The 21,410-nt window shown below is 40.5% G+C and overlaps 2 protein-coding genes across 7 annotated transcripts in view; one reads left to right on the forward strand and one right to left on the reverse strand.

Annotated features, from left to right (window-relative positions):
* Positions 1 to 422: 422 nt before the first annotated feature.
* Positions 423 to 19,847, reverse strand: Stradb (STE20 related adaptor beta). The gene is made up of 12 exons (XM_040753547.1): positions 19,600 to 19,847; positions 16,859 to 16,958; positions 14,632 to 14,712; positions 9,572 to 9,674; positions 7,003 to 7,124; positions 5,882 to 5,990; positions 4,504 to 4,627; positions 3,335 to 3,506; positions 2,942 to 3,046; positions 2,542 to 2,786; positions 1,845 to 1,887; positions 423 to 1,233 (listed from the first exon to the last, which is right to left on the reverse strand). The coding sequence occupies exons 2-12, from the start codon at positions 16,868 to 16,870 to the stop codon at positions 1,090 to 1,092; spliced, it is 1,260 nt and encodes a 419-aa protein (XP_040609481.1). The 5' UTR covers positions 16,871 to 16,958; positions 19,600 to 19,847; the 3' UTR covers positions 423 to 1,089.
* Positions 19,112 to 21,410, forward strand: part of Trak2 (trafficking kinesin protein 2) — a 57,759-nt gene continuing 55,460 nt past the window's right edge. For 4 of the 6 annotated variants that reach the window (XM_021227441.2, XM_013113755.3, XM_013113754.3 and 1 more), the window contains exon 1: positions 19,979 to 20,197. The gene's annotated coding sequence lies outside the window, so the exon portion shown is untranslated. Of the gene's footprint in view, positions 19,320 to 19,977; positions 20,198 to 21,410 lie in introns of those variants that run through there. The other 2 variants (XM_013113756.3, XM_013113757.3) reach the window with 2 other exon arrangements.

Below are 21,410 nucleotides of genomic sequence, written 5' to 3' on the forward strand. Positions count from 1 at the left end.
TGAGCCTTGTTGGACGAAGTATGTTACTGGGGGTGTTTGGAAAGTTTATAGTCTTGTCCCACTTGCAGTTCACTCGCTTTTCCTGTGTGTAGATGAAATGTGACCTCTTAGCTTTCTGCTCCTGATGCCATGCCTTCCTTGTCATTATGGACAACTAGCTCTCTGCAATGCTTTCTTAAGTCACTTTTGATCATGGAATTTTATCACAGCAACAAAAAAGTGATAATACAACATCTCCTGCTAAAGAGGTAATACCAGTAACAACTACAGAAATAATCATATGAAACACCAGAATGCCGTCTGTCCCTAAAATCTACTTAAGATTACCTAGCTTCTTATGTTTGCAAGACCTTCTCTTAGCAAACTAAATTAGAACCAGTGTTCTAGCTTTGTTAAGTCACACAGAATAAGTAAAAGATATGTTCAATTTAATCAATTTTTATTGAGCTCCCACAGGGTGCATGATTTAAGGCTCTATAATTTACACAGGTAGAAAAGTGTTTCTTTAGGCCTCTCCCTTTAAAATGCAAATTGCATCTTCTCTTTATATTTTAAGTGAATTATTTAATGTGAACAAGGCTCAGTTTGATATTATCATATGTAAAAGGGATAGTACAAACATTTTCCCCTCTCCAAAAAGGGGCTTTGTACCAGAATAAACCAGCCTGTTCATCTAACAATAGCTAATCAAAAAGGCTAGAGAATCTGGAAGAAAAGATGTCCTTGGAATCACTGTCCTCAGAGTAAGGGCTCATTCCCCAGAGGACTGCAAAATGTAGAAGAAAACTAGCTGGCTCAAAAATTACACTGAGATCCAGAATATACCAGTCACAGCTTCAAGAAAAGGAAAAAAAAGGTGGAGGGGGGGGAATGACACTAACTGTCTAATTCTGATGTTGAAGTCAGGAAGATACTCTGATCTGAGCAGAGGGTGAAACCATATCCATGAACAGAGTGGTTTTAACTGATCATCTCCAGTGCACCAACTGTATTTTCAAGTATAGATCTGGCATTTGTACCTAACAATACAGAAGAAAAGCAGCACGGAGAAGCTATCAAGTATAGAGGACATGAAATGATTTGGCAACCCTAGAATTCCCAGTCTGCGTCTCTGTCATCAGGAAACTCGCATTCCAGCTCACTGCATGGAGACACTGGTGGCAGTGCCACTGATGGCCGGTTATAAGCAGGTGGCAACAGGGAGAGTATGGAATCCTGGCTTTCTTCTTTCATCTGCCAAAGAAACTTAAAACAGTGATGCGGGCACATACACTCAACACCAATTTTATTAGCTATAAATAACTTTTAAAGAAATTATAAAACTTTAAAATTATTTTTAGGTCTTTTTCCTATAAATGCCTCCAGTTCTGTTAATCAGAAAACAGAAATACTTAAAAGCCAAATAAACTAATTTTTAATCTGAATATTCTGCCCTGTCATTATTTCTAGGTAAGTCAGTCACCAGTTTTAAGTTAATGAAAATAGAGTGTGTATTTACTCATCTGGTTTTGAAGAATAATAATCTTTCAGTCTATCATTAGGGCCGTCAGATGGCTAAGTGGGTAAAGGTTCTAAAGGCATTTGTCCCGATACCTAAGACCTGTGTCCACACAGTGGAATGAGAAAATCTTTTGCAAGTTGTACTCTGACACCTTGAGCCGACCCCATGAGCATAACACCCAAGTGTACACACAATAAAGTAAATCCAAAATTAAACTATTAAAATGTTTTCTTGCTTTAACTCTATTTTATAGAGTTAGTAAAACTCTATGAAGTCAACAAAATAATGTTTTTAAAAGTAACATTTTAAAATATTTAAGACAATGGACAACAGACCAGCTCACCTGCTTGAAGAATACATGGGACAATAAACTGCTTGCAGATGGCCTGAAAGTTTTGAAAAAGTTATTAGAAAACAATACCTAATATTAGAATTTATATTTCTTTTAGGTATATAATTACATTAGAAATGAGGTTTACTATAAAACTAAATATAAAAAGTTATAAAGAAAAAAGGACATAGATTAGGAGTAATTACTAGCAATACCCTTGACTGATGGGAAGAAATAATTCTAGAAAAACCTTAAATTAGCCCATACTCAACTTTTATTATAGACATACTATTTATAAGGAACTATAGCAGGATGAAGGTTCTAAAAAATCTAAGATTCCATATTTTATTTCTAAAATGCTAATGCTAGCATATCAGTACTTAAAATCCTAGTTTATACTAGTATAATGGTGGCAAAACCATTTTATACTGCTTAGAAGTTTCTACAAGTGCTTTCACATAGATACACTAAGAGCAGCTGATTTGAAGGTGGAATGGATGGGCCGGGTATCGGCTACTAACGAAGCCAACTCCTGTGATTTTGAACTCAAGTGTTCTTCATCCTTATCACTGACTTGTTCTTAGTACTGACAGTCTCTAGATTTAAGTTTCTGATCAAAAGATGTATGTTTTATGGGAAGGGTAATATCACAAAACTCTAAGATATAAAGCACATATGGTTTCTGCTATTTAGAGGTGACCAATATTACCTTTTCTCGGGATCTTGCTGCAAACACAGCTGCACCAGGCTAAAAAAGGCAGGAGAGAATGTTTTTGTGGATGGTGTGTGGAGCCGGTCACTGTTGACTGTGTGAGTTCCGGTCGAGACAAGCACGCTCTCTCCAATCCCAGAGTCTACTCCTGACTGGGAATTTCTCATTCTAGAGTCTGACTGTGGAAAAATACTGATATCCAGTGGGCTATATGGAGGACCTTTCAGTTTCTGTAATAACATCTAGGAGAAAGGAAAACATGCTTATATGCGTTAGAGGTAAAACATTTAGACAAAAATGATAGAAAATTTCTAGAGTCTGCAACAAACATGCTCAGTGGAAGCTATCTAGACCTAAGAAAGCTATCAGTGAAGTGCAGGGAGTTCAGAAGTATTACCTGAGTCCTATGCATGTCCTGGAAAGGTACCTGCCCACTGGCTAATTCACATGCTGTGATCCCAACACTGTAAATATCTGACTTCACATTATATCCATGTAAATCCTGCAAACACAATTTGAAGGCCTTAGTACAAATAGCAAGGGTGAGATGCAGGTGTCCTCTTGATAAAGGATGGTGAACAATGGAAAAAGAACCCTATACAAAATCAAGGTCTACCTAAAAGATGCTTTCACAATTGAAAGTTCCTAACACAATTTTGAGGAGAGAAAAGGTCTTGTGGCAGCCATTCACCAAAAAACAAAACAACAAGAAAAGGACAGAACTGTCCTTTAGTCAAACTCAAAGACATTTGAGACGCACAGACAACCCAATGCAACAGCCACACCTGACCTGTCTCAGTAGTTCTGGACTCAGCCACGGCTGCACTGAGGTGCTGAATTGTGGGAAATCAAAGACAGCCCTATGCCTCTGTCCGTGCTTAACCAAACTATGCAGATGGGACAGGCCAGAGAGGGTCACCAGGCCATCACCAGAAATGAGGATGTGGCTGGCTTTAAAACTCCTAGAACAAAAAGAAACAATCCTAAGTACTAGGAATCTGGCCAATGAAGAATGAATAAAAGTCTGGTGAGAACACATCTCTATATTACTTTGGAAAGTAAATACCCTTATAAAATAGCAGTGTACAATATGCACTTAAATACATGACATTTCCAAGGAGTCTATGAAATATAGTACCAGAATGGGGGTGGGGTGGAGTGGAAGTGGGGTAAGGGTGGGGAGGGGGGTCACAAAGCTACATATTTGGAATTGCTATTTTAGGTTGCACTGAAGCATACCATTATTACTTAAGGTTAAATGCAATGCAATAGAAGGATCTGTAGGATAACATCATTTACAAAGATATATTAAAGTTCCTTTAACTGTCCTATAAATTATGCAAGAGTCTTACTTTTCCATTTAAACACTAGCTTTGGACACTAACAGTGGCACAACCAACAATCTGGTAAGGTGAAACTGATCTTAGTTTGAATACAGTCAGTTTGGAATCCTCAGCTAGGATGCTGCTGAAAAACCAATGGCATGACACCAAACACTAAGGAGATGGAAACAATAGCAAACAAGTCTACTAAAACAAGGGTCTGGAAGAGCACGGGGATGGGTATTTAGTATGTGCTCTGCTGGGCTGAGACCACTCACACAGAGAGCTATTAAAACTCACATAAGATAGAAACACGGCATTAGCTGGAAAGCAGGGAAAGAAGCTCTTTATTTTCCCAAAAAGAACAAAATCCCAGCTGATAATCTGGGCATGTGAGCTTTCGGCACTCCCCCTCGCACTAAGACAAGCACTTTGCAAACGCCACACCAGTACACATACTGTGTGAACATTTTTGGTGAACAGACATGAATGGTAGGCCCCAGTGGTATCCACTGGTCCCTCCTTCAATCTGCATTTACCCCTCCTTTTCTAACACTTAACTGCTCTTTACTACAGTCTCCCTGAGACTTCTATTCAAATTCTTTCATTTGTGTGGACTGTGAATAAACAAAAATACCTATGGATGCAGCCATTCTGATGCAGGTAGTTCAAGCCTCGCACTGCTCCAAAGAGAATGGTCCTTATTAAGGGTTCACTCATCCCGTCAGGAAAATAGGTCCTCAGGAGCTGGCTTGCTGAGCCTGAAAGAAAGCCCTGACATATTCAGATGAGCACTTAATATGTTTTAAATATCCTTTTCAATCATAAGAAAAACACACGTGCTATCTGTTGAGTCGAGCCATTTTCCCATGCAAATATAATTTTCCTTCATGAATCATCACCATCACCAACACAATGTGGTACTGGGTTTGCATCTAGGACCTTACACATGCTAGGTAAGCATACTACTCTTGAGCTATATTCCCTCTATCCATTTTTAATTTTAAGGCAGGATCTCATTTATCATTTAAATTGCTGAGGTTGGTCTTGAACTTATTCTGCAGCTCAGGCAGGCCTTGGCATGTGATCCTCCTGTCTCAGCACCCCAGTAGCTTATAGTTGTATGCCACCAGACCCGTCTTGAAATCTTTAATCATAACCCTTAATCCCACGCCCCCTGCTCCCTCTATGCTTTCTTTTCTTCTTCTTCTTCTTCTTCTTCTTCTTCTTCTTCTTCTTCTTCTTCTTCTTCTTCTTCTTCTTCTTCTTCTTCTTCTTTTTTTTTTTTTTTTGAGGAGAGCCTGGGAATATAATTCAGAGGTAGAGCATTTGCCTATCCTGCTCAAGGCTCTGGGTTTCAACCAACCATAGTCTCACACATACACACCCCATGCCCCCACATACAAGCTTTAGTGACTTTTTTAAAAGGTATGAGAGTATTTTTCATTATTGCTGAATAAAAACATATATTGTTTATGTCATATCTTAAATCTAGAAGAAAGTCACAAGAGCTAATCTAAAGATCCAAGCTCTAGAATCCATTCACTTATTGATTCAGCACTCTTATTGAACAATGTGTTCTCTAAGCACCTAGGGAGAGCAAAACTGCATAAATGACTACTTCAAGAATCACAAGTGAGAGAACTGGGCCCCCATGGATGTTTACAGTGACATCAGCTCAGAGCACAGTGAAGCAGAGGGAAAGACAGGTGCTTATGTGGGGAAATTACTTCTGCTCACAAAACAACAGCTCTTCTCTGCTGAGAGAGGCAGGAAACTGAAGGACACGCCAAGGCATAGAACTTTAGAGAATTAGTTGTGGCTTCATGGATCATCATACCCATTCTATTCTAAAACTGAAAAAACATGAAGCAGAAATATATTATGAAATCTAGAATTGGCCACTAAACTTATACATTAAAAATAGTGAATGACAGATACAAGACACCACTCGTTTTTACAATGATAGCATCCAGGTAAACAATCAGTCGTTTTACTTAAAACCATTTTCTTACCATAGGCCATAAATGGAGAAATAACCCAAAGCCAGCTGCCAACAGTGAAAACTGTCCAGTAAGTTGTGATATTGGGGTGTTGGAAAAAGTGAGATAGAATCACCGCTCTCTAGGATAAATGTACAAGAGAAAAGACATTTAAAAGTGACCTTTCCTTTCACAGTAGCAGTAGTTGTGCCTAATACTCGAGGGAGGGTGCTTGGGAGCGTGCTGGTTTTTGCTTCTAAACTTCAGAACTGCTCCAGAAAATGACACTGTGATGTGTGTTTTATAAGGTGCTTTTACAATGTTAGAGAACCTGTCCAGAAGCACACTGTGAAACAGGAAATGTGAACTTAGTCTGCTTCCAAAGGGAATATATCTAAGACTTAAGTTTTTGTTATAGAAATGTTTAAAAACACATAGAATTGGGGACAGGGGACGTCGTTGCTAATACCACATCATGGAGAATCACTGTAAATATTCTAGGAGAGTTTCTCCTGGCCTTCTTCTCCTATTGTATGAATGTATTATGTATCTGCACATATAAATATTTTACATTATTTATTGGGGAAGGCATGCACATGACAGTATGCAGGTGAAGACCAGAGGACATCCTGCTGGAGTCTTCCTTCTCCTTCCATCATGTGGGCTCTAAGGATCAAACTCAGGCCGTGAGGCTTGGAATAAGCACCCTCACTTGATGAGCCATCTCCTCACCCCCATATAAATATTGAGATGATAGCAAAATAAAAAATTTCCTCCTTTGTTTAAAAAATTATTAAAAATAGTTTTATATGCCTGGAATGTGATCCTATTAAAATTTATCAATTCCGAGGTTAGTTTTGCTTACATGACAGAAAATAAAACTCCTGTGCTTTCCTGTCTATTTGTCATTAGACTGGCTGAGAGTATTGTCAGTCTCCAGCGTAGCACCGAGATATGCCACCTGAAGGAATCATAGTATTTACCAAAGTCTGAATATATTTGCTCTATCAGGTAATGCATCTCACTTCCATGCATTCTTTCCCATCTTGTAACTGCATGATTTTATTAAATCTACTTTCTCTAACAGAACTATCAGTTGGAGACAGAAAATTTCTTACAGATACAACCTCCTCAAACAGACATTACAGCTTTACCTGTAAAGCTTTCAGACGTTCTTCAGTGCAGTTTTCCAGGTTTGTAATTTTTATAGTTACCAGTGTTCCTGTAGGAGTGTGCCGTGCAAGGTGAACAGAGGTCAGGTTGTCAAACCCTCTTCCTGAAATCAGACATAAAACCCACAGTAACAATCAAAGCAGAAAAAAAGATTGATGTTGTGTACTTCAGCAAAATTTAAACCCCCCTGCTATTCAAAACCCACTAAGCAAATGAAAAAGGCTCAAACATCCTCAGCACCATAGTGACAGCCTAGACTTCAAACACCTGACTCACCAACATGTCAACCCAGGCCATTTCCAGCTACCCCTCGAGGGTGGGCCCCACTGCTGCTTGGGAAGGTGGGTTATATAGCAGCCAATGGAAAGGCATCTAAGAGCTTTGATGAAGATACTTCCACCCCAACACAGACACATACAGAGTACAGGTCAGTACATCCAGATGCCTGACAAACTGGATGAAGGTCTGTGTGTCAGACAGTAAGTACTTACTATGTTAGCCTCTAGTCAAATTTATCAATGCATTTTCTCTTGTCATTAAAATTGTACTTGGGAAATAAATGTTCTTATCAGGAAGCAGGGCATATTTATTTATGCTGTATGTAAAAATATATATGTAGATAATATATTTTTAAATGAATATATAAAATATATGAAATATACTAGATATATAATGTATACAAATATTTTATAAATATTTATAAAATATTTAAATATATATAAAAATATAAAAAATAAAAATAAGCCATTGACTGAAAATATTAACAATGTCTATATTTGATAAGATTTTCATTCAGAAAATATAAAGAACTCTTACAATCTATAAGACAGCAAATAATTCAATAAAAAATAGACACATGAAAAGATGCTTAAACTAGAGAAAAGGTACATTAAAGACATACCACACCACTGCATAGCCATAGTAATTGCTAAAACTATGACTTGATTAACAAATTGGCATCTATGCAAACAATGGAAAATTTTGAGCAATCTCCAGCTTCTATTTGCAGGCCCTGGCACCTACTGATGTGCCTGTTGTTTATTGTAGAGAGGACACCAAAGAAGATGGAGCCTTTGGTGCTTAGCTTCTTTCACTTAGCACAGTGCTTGTGAGATTCACCCATGTTCCATGTATCTGATTTCTCCTGTTGCTCAGTAAAAAATGTAATATTCGTCTATATCACAGATATTTTATGCATTCATGGGTGGGGGGGTATTTGAGTTACTTTGTCTCCGGTGACTATAAATAAAGGTTCCCCAACTATTCCTATACAGGCCCTATAGAAGACACACCTTCCTTTCTTTTTGGCAAATTAATACCACATGAAATTGCCAGGTCATGTGGTAAACACAGGTCTGAACTTGTGAGTTGCCAAATTGTTTCCTAACGCAGTTGTACTATTTTTGTATTTTTAAAAACAATGCATGAGAACTGTAACTGCTTGGCTAATCCACTTCTCAAAGCCTCTAAGGTATCAGTCCATAAACTGATGAATTCTTTCTTGATGTCTGAGCGCTCATGTGCAGAAGCTCCACCTGCCCACAGGGAACCAAGCCTTCCTTCTTCAACAGAATTTTCTCAGCAGGGCCCAGTGTCTGTGGTAGGAATACCCAATTCTGATTCCTCAGCTTCTTTTGGTTCCTCCTAAACCTTTATTGTTCAAAACTTCCTAAAGCAGTCAGGATTGTTCTCTGTGACTGTTTTTAAAAAGGGGCAGGGCTTAAGAAGCCAGCCCCTTTCTGCCATTATTTTTGACTTCCAGAGGTGTTTGTATGATGCTCTATCTTCCCTAAGTTAGTTCATTGCATTCCATCCACTATGTTAGGGAAATAGTCGTTATACTAAAAGGTGTAAATAATTATAAATCAGCATTCAAAGCTTGGGGTAGGTTAGACACCTTCCTTTAATATAGCTGTACTCAAATGCCCTCTAGTGCCTGAAAACACACCAGTCTATGTGTTACCTCAAGTCATGGAGCTTTTGCACATCTTCAACCCAACACAGTCACTGGGTTTCAGTGATTAACTAATGCTCCTGAATGTTCAGAGCAAATGTTTCACAAATACAAAGTTATAAACAGGAACCGATTTTGTTCTGTGCTTAAAAAAGAATGATTTGTACAACTGAAAACTTGGATAAAAACATAAATTATATAAAATTATAAAAAATATAAATTAGCAAGTAATTTAGGTTAAGTGTCATGACTAAAAAGACTTATATGACTTGGATTACGTTTCTACCCTGTAAGAATTAAACCTGTAAAACTAGAAACTTCCTAAATAAAAAAAATAAGTACTTAGATTATCTAATGTTCTCTTTTTTCTAAAGTCACCTTTTTCCCCCAGTAGAAAAGTAAAACTAGACAGAAATCATATGAGATTATTTTTAGATAGACATAAAATGCATTAGATTCATCTAGTAGACCCAGTTAAAATCCAGTTTAATGCTGTAAGTGACAACAAAGAAAGCCATGCCTATAAAATAATCTTTGTGTCATCAACTTCATTTCTAGCAGTGAAGAGGCAATGATGTGAAATCCAGGATCATTACCTATTTCCACTTGCAGTTCATAGTGAGAAACATTAGTGGAACATATCACTTCATTGGCTCTAGCAGATGGAGGTGACCAGGAGGAAATGTCTGGCTCATCAACCTGCATTTTTTTCATATGAAAATAAAATAGGATAAACATCATTAGTCCCCCAGTTTGGTCTCCCTATCGAAACAGAAAATATTTATAGTCATCAGGAAGATACTGGAAAGTGGCTGAAGAGCTTGTTTTAAGATCTAGATTGCTAACTGACATGAATGAGATTTAGCCTGAAGAGCGAAAGGCAGGAAAACCAGATTTACAAAGAGCAAGAAATACTTTGCATCTCAATTTCCAGTAAAACTTGTAGAAGGGTCTAGAAGGGATGATACTGTAAAGTGCTCTGGGAGGAACTGCAAGGACCTGTGAGGGACATTCCAGGCTTGTGTTCTTACTTCCAGCCTGAGGGTTATGCTCTGTGTTAACAGTCAAGAACAACTTCCACACCTCAGTCTCCTAAAATAACCAAAGAAGTCTTTCATAGGATGAAATGAAGAGGAAGGCCAGAAAGAAAAATAATCCCAAGGAGATGGGAGCTCAGGCACAGGCCTCCTGACTGCATGGCAATGAGGTCTGGTCTCATGGGTGATTTGGGGCCAGAGTCGAGTTTGCATCTAAATATAGGGTCAGTGAAATATCACACACGAAGCAGAAAGAGGAGGCCTAACTGGCTGGCATAATATGATAGCAATGGTTCTCCTAAAGGACATCAGGACTCCAAAGGACACTTAGAAGCCTTTACAGGAACTAGCAGGTGGCAAGAATCTTGTTACTGCCTCCAATGAGGCAAGAAGGGGAAACAACATTACTATGTGTTAGGAATCGTGCTAACTCCTTTTCATACCAATTATTTAATCAGGAGAAATAGGTAGAGTGTGAAGCTAATAGAGTTACATAGACAGTGGCAGGTTCATTTCCTAAACTTGAGAGTAGACTGTTAACACTTTATTTATGGATGATATCCAAGAAGAATCAAAGAGTAGGAGAGGAATTCTAGTATACCAGTGAAAATAAGCTCAGTGAGGGGTGGGGTGATGCCAGGAGTCAATTTGGTTTCTTTAGAACAGGAAGTACTCAGACAAAAAGAGAACACACAAGAAAGAGAAGAATGTATACAACGTCTTAAACTTAACATGCCATCAATCTGTAAGTTTGTTAGGAAGGCTAGAGACACAAAGCACCAAGTTTTATTTTCATAATTTAAAAAAATGGCATGAGGCAGAAAGATGGCTCAGTGGTTAAGAACACTGGCTGCTCTTCCAGAGGACCAAGGTCGATACACAACACACACACATGGCAGCTTACTACTGTTTTTAACTCCAGTTTCAGGGGCTCCGATGCTCCCTTCTGGCCTCTACAGGCACTTCACACATGTTGTACAGAGACATCCATGCAGGCTAAACATCCATGCACATAAAATAATGTTTTAAAAGAAAGAAAAATAACATCACATTACTGTTAACATGATGGGATGAAATCAGCTAACAGCCTGCCTCTATTTCCCTCCATCTATTATATGAGGGAAATTGTCTTCTTAAAGCAAGGCAGAGTATAGATGTTACAGGTTAGTCAAAAGCTGAGGGTCTTTCTGTTTGTGTTTGTTTTTGAGACAGGGTCTAGCTCTGTAGCCAAACTGACCTTGAACTTACACTTCTGCCACTCTCTGTATTGCTGTGAGTACACACTGAACTACCAAGCCCTCGCCCAACACCTGCACTTTTTCTCTTGCTTTGCTTTTCCTTCCTTCTTTTCTTTCTTTCTTTTTCTTCCCTTCTTTCTTTCTTCTTTTTTTTTCTCCTTTTGAAGGAAAGGTCTCACTCCCTAGCCCCGAGTGTCCTTGAACCTATGGCAATCCTCGGGTCTCATCTTTCAACTGTTAGGAGTAAGAAATGAGCCAGCATACCTGGCAACAGACCCAATTTTCAAAAAGTAGAACACTGTAAAGTGGCAAGTTTGATGCTTCTGCCCAGAAGAGGCTGAGATCAAACTAATGGATGAAATATAAACCCTGAAGAAAAAATCCTGGTAATCACAAGAAGCATGGGTTTACAGACACTGAATTATCTCAAATTAGCCTCACTTCTTTTAGTGACACAATGGCCAGAAAACTAAAGCGAAATCATGGCAGGCTCCTGGTCCTAGTTTATCCATTGCTGTGATAAAATACAAAAGCAAATTTGAGAAGAGAGGGTTTACTTTGGCCTACAGCTTCAAAGTGATAGTCCACCATGACAGCAAAAGGGGGGCTGGAGAATCAGGAGGTCAGTTCATCACACTGCATCAGAGGTCAGGACGCAGAGGGAGAGCAGGAAGTGAGACCAGGCCATAAAACCTCAAGGCACACTCCCAGTAATATATTTCTTCCTCACGACTCTACCTCCTTAAGGTCCCAAACAGTACCACCAGTTGAGGACCAAGTGTTCAAACACATAAACCTAATGGGATATTTCAAATTCAAACCACAACCATCTTTATTCCAGTAGGTTATTTGATGACTTCCTGAAGATGCAAAAGGCTTAATTTAAGAAGAAAAGTCTGAGCTAGGCAGTGGTGGTGCTCACCTTTAATCTCAGCACCTGGGAGGCAGAGGCAGGTGGATCTCTGAGTTCAAGGCCAGCCTAATCTACAGAGTGAGTTCCAAAACAGCCAAGGCTACACACAGAAACCCTGTCTTGAAACACCAAACCAAACAGGCAAACAAAATAAATAAAAAAGAAGAAAAATCCGTTATAGCTCTCTAAAAATACATAAAGAGAAAATGTGAGAGCCAAAGTTACACGTTAAGTTTGAATTACCATGCCTAAGAGATCTATGAAACAAAAATGTCTCTGATCTGCAAGTTCCTGAATGTTGGAGGTTATTGTTCATGGGAGATAACAAGCCACATGTTTTTCACTCCTCTAAAGTTTGTTTGACTCATCTTCACCAGATGTGCTTAATCATGTGGGTGGGAAGTTCACAGGCAGGAAATATGTCAAGATGTATACTTGCCCATGATTGAATGTAGATTGGAGGTTAAGTCAGGATATATACTTGCCCAACTGGACCTGATATAAAACACTTAAGCTGCTGTAAACCTTGATTTGTGGCCATTTCTTGGGAACCTGGGTATGAACCTGGCCAGAGTCCATCCACCTGACCAGTAGTTAATTAAAGCTTGCTTTGACGACTTTGGCTTTAAACTGTGGTAGTGGTCTTATCCTCGATGGGTGGGATTAACAAAGACTATTCACCGGCTTGGTTTTTAAACCATGTAGTGAGGTCTGTTCTTTATCTCAGAGTCAGAAACTGGATTTAGTCAGCAAACCTAGGGTATATTCTTACTAGTTATGCTGTTTAGATAAATGTATCTTTAGTATCATCAGGCTTAAGTGAAATGTCATGGAAAACAAAGTCATAATTAGAGGTTTTATAGTTTATAATGGGAGACAAATGTCAGATGTCAACAGTAATTAGATCTGTGTCTTTTTAATCTAATATTTTATCCAGGCTGACGAAACGCTACAAGTCACCAAACAGAAGACAGCTGATAGTGTTCTTCAACAGTGACTGGGGAGGGCCCAGGAAGCTTTTTCCGATCACTGGGCACCAGTTTTCAGCAGGACTCAATTCACATTACAGAACTTCTCCAGTTTGATTTCCCACATGAGACTTCAAAAATTACACCTCAGGTTGCCTTACTTAAGATTTCTGTCTAACTTCAAATATAAAAGGGCTTTAACTCAAAGAGGTTAGAAGGATACCAGCATGGAAATTTCCAGATATATAGATAGATAGATAGATAGATAGATAGATAGATAGATAATGTCTCAGTAACAGCATGGAAACCAGTCGTGTGACTAAGTTACCTCAGTCTGAACGATAGTAAGGGTGCCACCTCCTACCATACACAAAAGTAGGTATCTTGAAGATAGAAATAGTGAATAAAAATGGCAATAGTTAAAGTAAGACCTGAGAAAAATTATAAGCAAAAATAACTGTAACTATTTCACGTTGTAACAAATTTTTCAAAGTAGGTTTCGCTGCATAGTGAAAAATGTTGCATAAATTAAGGATTGAGCAGAGTAAAGATTTCAGAGACACGTTATCAAGTATGTCCCTTTAAATATTACTTAATATGTCGGACACTGCTTAGGGAGAGATGAATATGAGTAAGACAAGGATGCCCCTTACATGGGGATCACATTATGGTTGAAGAGACACAGACCTCAATCACTGTAAGACAATACTGTAATAACTTTTCTATGAAAGTGCCACAGACAGGTGACAGCACAATGAAATAAAAAAGATATAAGGGAGAAGAGTTTACAGATATGATATTTGAACCAACTCTTTATGGATGAGGAGAAATTTCAGGGTAAGGCAGAAGCAAGGGTATTTCAATCAGAGAGAAGTGAATATACCCAGTAAGAAAGGAGACTCAAAAGCTGGTCATATACCATACCACTGAAAGTCTCTATGTCACGATAAGAAATCTGGGCTTTATACCATTGGCTTCACGGTAGCATAAACCGGTGTGTGCAGACTATAGGCAATGATCTACACCCCACAGGCCAGGCAGCAGATGAGACTGAGGGGAGGGGCACAGGCAATATGAGAAGACCTCCAGAGTTTCTAGTATGCATAACATAGTCAGATTTTCATTAGCCAAAGTGAGGAGCACAGGGCTGGCAAGATTTGGAAGCAGATTAAAGTTTCACTCAAATCAGTAGAAACCCTGGAGAAAAAAATCCAGTGGGATATATTCTGTAGACAATCCCAGGGCCCAGGAAAGAGAAAGTCTGATAATCACATGGTTCTCTTCGAACACCGAGGCAGCTCTAGGACCTTGTGAACCCTCAGCAACAGAAACCTCAGGAATAGGGTTTCAGAGAGAGTGGGTCAACAAGAGATCAGTTGCAGACTCTCGGAGACTAACAGACTCTTGGAAGAAGAGGAAAGAGTGAAAAGCAGAGGATAAGGATGGAGAGCATTACAGAAGGCACAGGAGCAGCACTATCTGTGTCAACCATTTTCTTACCAGGTATTGATGGACACTGGTTTCAGACTGTTTTTCGGGTCTGAGTGATTCAACTCGTGTTCGTGAAGCACAGAAACAATCCTGTAGGTCAGAGATGCATTAGCTAAGTGAAAATCACGGCACATAAATAGCATTGACTTGTGTATAAAGAAAGACCTGGTATCAGGGCTGGAAGCCCAGATGGAGGCACTCATGGGTTGGGCAGAGAGTAGTTAGGTGCACAGGAGGCTGACGTCACTCTGGTAACACCATGCTTAGTGCCATCTCCACTCCTTGCCTTCCTTTGGTCTTGTCTTCTCAGTATTTTTCCTCCCCGAGACAGGGTTTCTCTGTATTGTTTTGGAGGATGTCCTGGAACTCACTCTGTAGACCAGGCTGGCCTCGAACTCACAGAGATCTGCCTGCCTCTGCCTCCCGAGTGCTGGGATTAAAGGCGTGCACCACCACCGCCCGGCTGTCTTCTCAGTCTTTCAGCACCTCAGACATGTGCCAAATTCCCGAATATCTGGCTAAAATTATCATCTGAATATTTAGCTAAATATGATTCTGCTGTAGCCAATATTTTTTCCTCAGATTGTTTTCCTGAATGTAGGAACCATGTTTTCCTACATTAAACCATTCACTTAATTCAAACGCACCAAATATATTTATAACCAATTCTGTTCCTTAAGGTGACAAACATGTTCAATCCAAAGCAAACTAAGAAACGTGCTTCTATTACGAAAATGTACACTTTTCTGAATATCAACTCAAGGTTCTACTATCAGGTATTACCTATAATGAATAATATCTACATATTGTCTATTCTATAAGCAATTAGTGGAGCAATATTAATCTATGTAGGAAGAAAAAGGCCAAAGGAAAGTATATGAGACTTTTATAATAAATGATTTCTAGCACCTTATCAACACTCACATCCATAAACACTCAAACGCAGCCTCAAAGTTCACCCACATCTACTATTGTCAGTTCCTTAAAGGTAACCAGATTCGCCGGGCAGTGGTGGCTCACACCTTTAATCCCAGCACTCGGGAGGCAGAGGCAGGCGGATCTCTGTGAGTTCGAGGCCGGGCTGGCCCGATAGCCTCCAAAACAATACAGAGAAACCCTGTCTCGTAAAACCAAAAAAAAAAAAAAAAAAGGTAACCAAATTCCTTTCTTTTAGAATATACCAAAATTTCTCAAGAATCAAATTAGTGCTTTTCAGCCAGGCCAATATACTAATTATTTTACATGGACTTTAGCACTCTGAATCTCAGAATCTTCACTCAGATGAAGGGACTAATGAAAAGGGCATCACACATCTTTTATCTCTGATGTAAAACTGCAAATCTTAAAATTCCTTTAGGAGAGGGGGTCAATAAACGATGGCTGGTATGTGTTCAGGGCTTTAGTTTTTCTCTTCCACATTGCTGATGACTGTTTTTGAACTGCCAGGCAGAAGAGCACATGTTAACATCTTCTGGCTTTTTCAGAAAGTATCTGCTCACCCTGCTTTAAAGAACGAAGCATTTCAATATATCTTCCAAATATACACATTTAAAGCAAACGTGTTCTTTATTTTCCATATAAACCAACTATTGTTTCCTAACTTCATAGTCCTATCTCCTAGCCTGGCTAGTACAGTAGAATGGCAGGCATGAGTCTGAATCCTGGCTCCAATTTTTGACAGTCATGAGCAAACTCAAATGAGGATGCTGCTGCCTGTCCTGCCAAACTCCCATAATTTTAAAGAGCAAGTTCATTGTCTTAATATTAAAACCCTTTTTCAAATATTATATTATACTGACAAAAGTCCCCAAACTACTTAATCTAAAGCAGATATCTTGTATCTAATGTACAAACAAATGTATTCCATCTGTAGCTAATATGATGCAATGATTTTTTTTTTTGGTCTGATTAAGTATAAGGTTTATTTGAAATTCTATCTTACCTGCTTTGGGGCGCATGGAAATTTTAAAAGGGATTTTTGGAAGTTTTAAAAGAAAACGAATAGCTTACTAGATAACATTGGAATCTAAGAAAATATGAGAAAAATCAGTTTGGGACAAAGAACAATGGGCATACTTAAAAAGGAAGTATAGGAGAAACTCTTTTTGAAAAAGACAAAACTCTTTGAGAGTTTATATCATCTTCAAGAACACATGTCATTCAGGTCAAAACATCCCAGAGCTCAAGCCTGAATGTCCTTTGTTCCAGATCTAACTATTCTGATGACAAAACTTACCAAAAGAGACATTGAATCGCTTTAGTTCACAGAAAGTGACAAAATTCCATCTATTTCAAAGAAGATTTTTGCTTTATCTTCAAAGTGCAGATATATCCCACTATAAAAACAAAAGCAAAATTATTTAGATTTCCATAAACTCCTTGAAGAACTGGTTGCCCCAACTTCTAGATGTTTGGGCAGTTGCTCGTTGACACAAGGACTAGTGACACCCTGAGGCATCTTTAATAAGCACTGTTCTGTCATGGCTCCCAAAAGGCAGAAAGCTAAAGTGAGCTTCTTACTATCCCCAAAGTTTAAGACACTGCAGCTCTCCTGTCTTCTACCCTGAACAAATAAGAAGGCAATGTAGAGAAGTAGTTTTGGACCCTCTTTCTGTAAGTGGTTCCACTTACAAATAAATCCTAGGAATCTAACCATTCCATTTACAAATAAACTGAGATCTTCAGAGACTGCTGACTAACCACCCACTAACTCATTTGGTGCCCACGGTTCACAAATCTGAACCAGGATTCATAATGGGCTAAAATGAGTAAGTTCTTGTTGCCACATATTTAAAAAAGAGACTTCACAGTTTTCATATAAAAATGATGTTTTCATAGGTCAAATCTTTTTCACCTTGGGTTTTAGTTCTCAACTGTATTCAACTTAGAATGTGTTGACAGACACAAAGTTATGCATATTATTATGCAAACAACTCCTGTCCACTTTCATTAAGAGGCAGAATTTTAGCCTGGTAACTTCTTCAGATTCAAGGAGCTACAATACCACCACCAAGATCTTCTGGGCCTTCTCCAACAGTGAGGGCAATATTTGTGGGTTTCATGACTTCATTTTAGTTAAATCCCATATTTGATCAAGGCATTAATAGCTAGGCAAAATGAGAAAAGGTTTTTAGACCATAAATGTTATAAAGTATTATCCAATTTTATTGCTGAGGGAAGAAGTGGATTTTCTCAGGGCACCCACTATACACCAAAGGCAGAGAAAGGGGCAGAAGGACCAGAAATTTTAAGATTATTTTGTCACTAGGCAAGCAATACTGTCAATTTAAGGCAGGGGAGGGTTGAGGAGGTGAAGAAAGCTACTCCTGTGCAGCCTACCCTTCAGGATGACTGAGATCAAATGAATGTATACTACATTTTATAGACACTCTATTTATGTAAAGGGAAGTGCCAGACAGGTGGTGCCCAGCACTGAGGAGGCAGTGGCAGGAAGATCTCTGAATTCAAAGACAGTCTGGTTTACAGAGCTAGTTCCAGGTCAGCCAAAGCTACATAGAGAAACCCTGTCTCTAAAACAAAACAAACAAACAAACTTAGTATCAGCAAGTTTTTACTGAGTTTGCTGCTTTAAACAAAACAATTTGGGAAAATAGTGCAGGTCAAAATCTTCTACAACTGTTACCTCCAAAAGGACTGCTTCTGTGGGGTGGTTTAATCTCAGAAGTTTTCTCCTTGAACACACTACACCAGTAACAGTTAATTTTTCAAGAAATTTTGAGATCAAGGCAGAAGTCATACCCAATAAATGAATGCAGTGAAAGATTTGCTGTTAGTTTTCACTATTACACTGATTTTAAATGCAAAAAAAAGAAAGAAAGAAGAAAGGAAGAAAAGAAGGAAGGAAGGAAGGAAGGAAGGAAGGAAGGAAGGGAAAAGGAAAAAGAAAATCTTGCTGAGGATTTATGGAACATGCCTTTAATTCCAGCATTCTAGAAACACGGACAGAAGCGGGTGGATCTTTGTGAGATCTAGGCCAGCCAGATATACCTACATAGCGAGACCCTGTCTTTAAAATAAGTGTATGTATTTATATGTATATGTATATACATGTATAAAGCCTGTATTCCTAAATGCATAGATGAGTACCTCAGTGCAGCCTTTGCAGTTCTACCTAAAAAGCTATTACAATAAGGCTTTATAAACAATCTAATTTGCTCCATAACATAGACGTGCATAACCATAGCCTTTCATTTGAAAGGTTAACATTTTCAGTGGACCCCAAAGGGCCTATGTACTTCCAGGACTTGGGTTTTGAGTTAATCTGGGCATTCAACGTTCTGCTGTTTCAGGAAATGCTAACAAAACAACCTGCAATTCTCTTTGTTAGGCTTCACAATTATTGTAATTCTCAAGGTGATTTTGAGATCTCATAAAACCTTAACAAAGATCATAGCGATGCACACAAACTTAGTATCATGACTCACGGTTTCAACAAATTATTTACGGCGTGCCAAACACCGTGAAATGTAGGTACTGTCACAAATCGTGATCAGGTTTGGAGGAAAGATATTTGACACAACAAACCCACGAGGGGGGAAATGTAAATACTGAAGACAAAACGACGCCTGGGCATTTAATCTTGGAAAAGGTTCCTTCGAAGTCTCCTAGCAGACAGGGCTGGGGCCAACGGGTGTCTTCGACCTGGGAAGTCGCCAGGCCTGCGTGCACCACCCAAGGTAAGAGTCGGGGTCGGGAGCACGGCGGCCGGACTCCTGCACCTGGCACCGCCGCTGGGCAATCGAGCACCTCGGCTCCAGTGCGCTGGCACGCGCGGCGCGGGCTCCCGCAGACTCCGGCCACTGCTCGGCCGGTCGTGCCAGCCCGGGTGAGGAGCGGCGGCGAGACTGGCCTGGAAGGCTTCCGCTGTGCACCTACCGAGCTGCACTCCCTGCCCCTCCCCACCCCACCTCCTCGGGTCCCCGCACCGTCCCCTGCCCGCCTGCCGCCCGTCATTACCCCGGCTGAGACCAAGGCCAGCGACTCCAGGTGGCGGGCGCTGAGGGGATGAGACGCGTGCCAGCCCCGGGACCAGCCTCGAGGAGGGGGCGAGGCAACAACACTAGGCCCGCTTCCAGCGCGGGCCTCAGGGCGCAGGAGTGCAGCACGGCCGCGACAAGGCCCGTTGGCCTGGACCTCTGCCCCAACCCGGGGCAACGGGCCGGGCCGGGACTCGCCCCACCCCGGCGGGGTCGGGGCCCGCCGCTCCACCCCGCCGCGCCCCCAGCTCCCACCTCGGTGAGGAGGTGGGGCCTTCGTGCTGTAGGCGGGACTGAAAGGAAACTACAGCTCCCAGCGGGCTGTGCGCGAAAGTCGCGAAGGCTGCTGGGAAAGTGGGTCTCTTAGCTTCCCTAGCTGGGTGGGGGCTGCCATTGACCGGGCGTCGCTGCAGATCCAAGGTCGCCGAGTGATGATGTGAAGTCGCCCGCCAGTCCCTGCCACGCCCGGGCGGTTTGCTGCGGCGGCGGCAGCTGTGGCTGCTGCTCTCAGGTTACTGCAGCTTTAGGGGCTTCTTGAGCGAGCGCGAGCGGAGGAGCGAGGACGCCGGGCCATTCCAGTGAGTAACCTCCCGCGCGCGACTCCAACTTGCCCTTGTCAACTTCTCCCGAAGGCTGAGGGAGCCTTCCTGCCCTGGGTCCCTCCGGTCCCCGGGGGTCACTCCCTGGAGTACCCTCTCCCCGAGATGGATAAGGGGTGTTTCCCAAGTGTAGGTGCGAAGCGATGGGCGCTGGGCTCTAGCCTCCGGATTCACCCCATCTGCACCTCTGAAGATTGGCAGCTCCCCATCCTCTGCCAGACAGCACCCATCTGGAGCTCCGTCGTTTTAGGATGAGTGGCTTTAGTGTCTGGACGTTAAACCTTAAGCTCTCGGTGGCCATCTGTGATGTAAATGGGAGGAGAGGAACTAGAAAGAGCTTTCTGTGTTAGGCTTTCCTTTGATATTGATTTGGAGTCGATGCCACGTGTCTTTTAAAAGAAAAAAAAGGGTAGACTTTAGGTTGGAGCGATAAGAATGGCAGGTGTCCTTTTCAGTGCCAGCACTTTTGAGTCCCAAACACTTTAAAAACAAATCACAATTATGGTAGTGAAGGCAGTTACTTGCTTATGCACATTTTCTGCTTCAGGAAAGATAGTAATTTTTTTCATTGGAAATTCACCTGTCGACCACGGAACAAAATGAACTGGACTCAGAGTTCTTGCTTTACCTTAGTAAAAAATTTTATGACCTTCAAATCTTTGCTGTTCTATTGAAAGTCTGAGCTGTAGTGATCTCCAAATAGCACATTAGTGGTGGTGACATGACACTTGAAAACAAATTGTGAAGGACACTTGGTGACGGGAAGGGCAAAATTAAAAACACTTTATCATCTTAGCAACTATCCAGCTTTCTATTTTTAAAATTAAGTAGTATCCAACAAGTCTCAGGCATTTAACCCTCACGTACATGGATAGCTATGTGAAAAATGGTGTTTTTAATCTTACACATTTTTATTTGTGTGATGGAAGAAGAGCCAGCATCTGAATACTTGGAATCTGCCGGACACCCCCGTTCAGGGTTGTATGTACATGGTTCGCTTAGCCACTTTAACAAGCCAGTTGCTCATAATGTGAGGCTCAAAAGACTTTATGTAACAAGTGGGAATTTAACTCTAGACCTGCTCTGCTCCAGAGTTATGGATGAAGCATCTTTTACACTAAAGGCATGGTTAAAAAGATTTTTTGTATGTGTTGTTTCCTAGTACTAGTTCCATCATACCTTGGATATGGAT

Source organism: Mesocricetus auratus, unplaced genomic scaffold, assembly GCF_017639785.1.
Source record: "Mesocricetus auratus isolate SY011 unplaced genomic scaffold, BCM_Maur_2.0 Super-Scaffold_100010, whole genome shotgun sequence".
Taxonomy (NCBI): domain Eukaryota; kingdom Metazoa; phylum Chordata; class Mammalia; order Rodentia; family Cricetidae; genus Mesocricetus; species Mesocricetus auratus.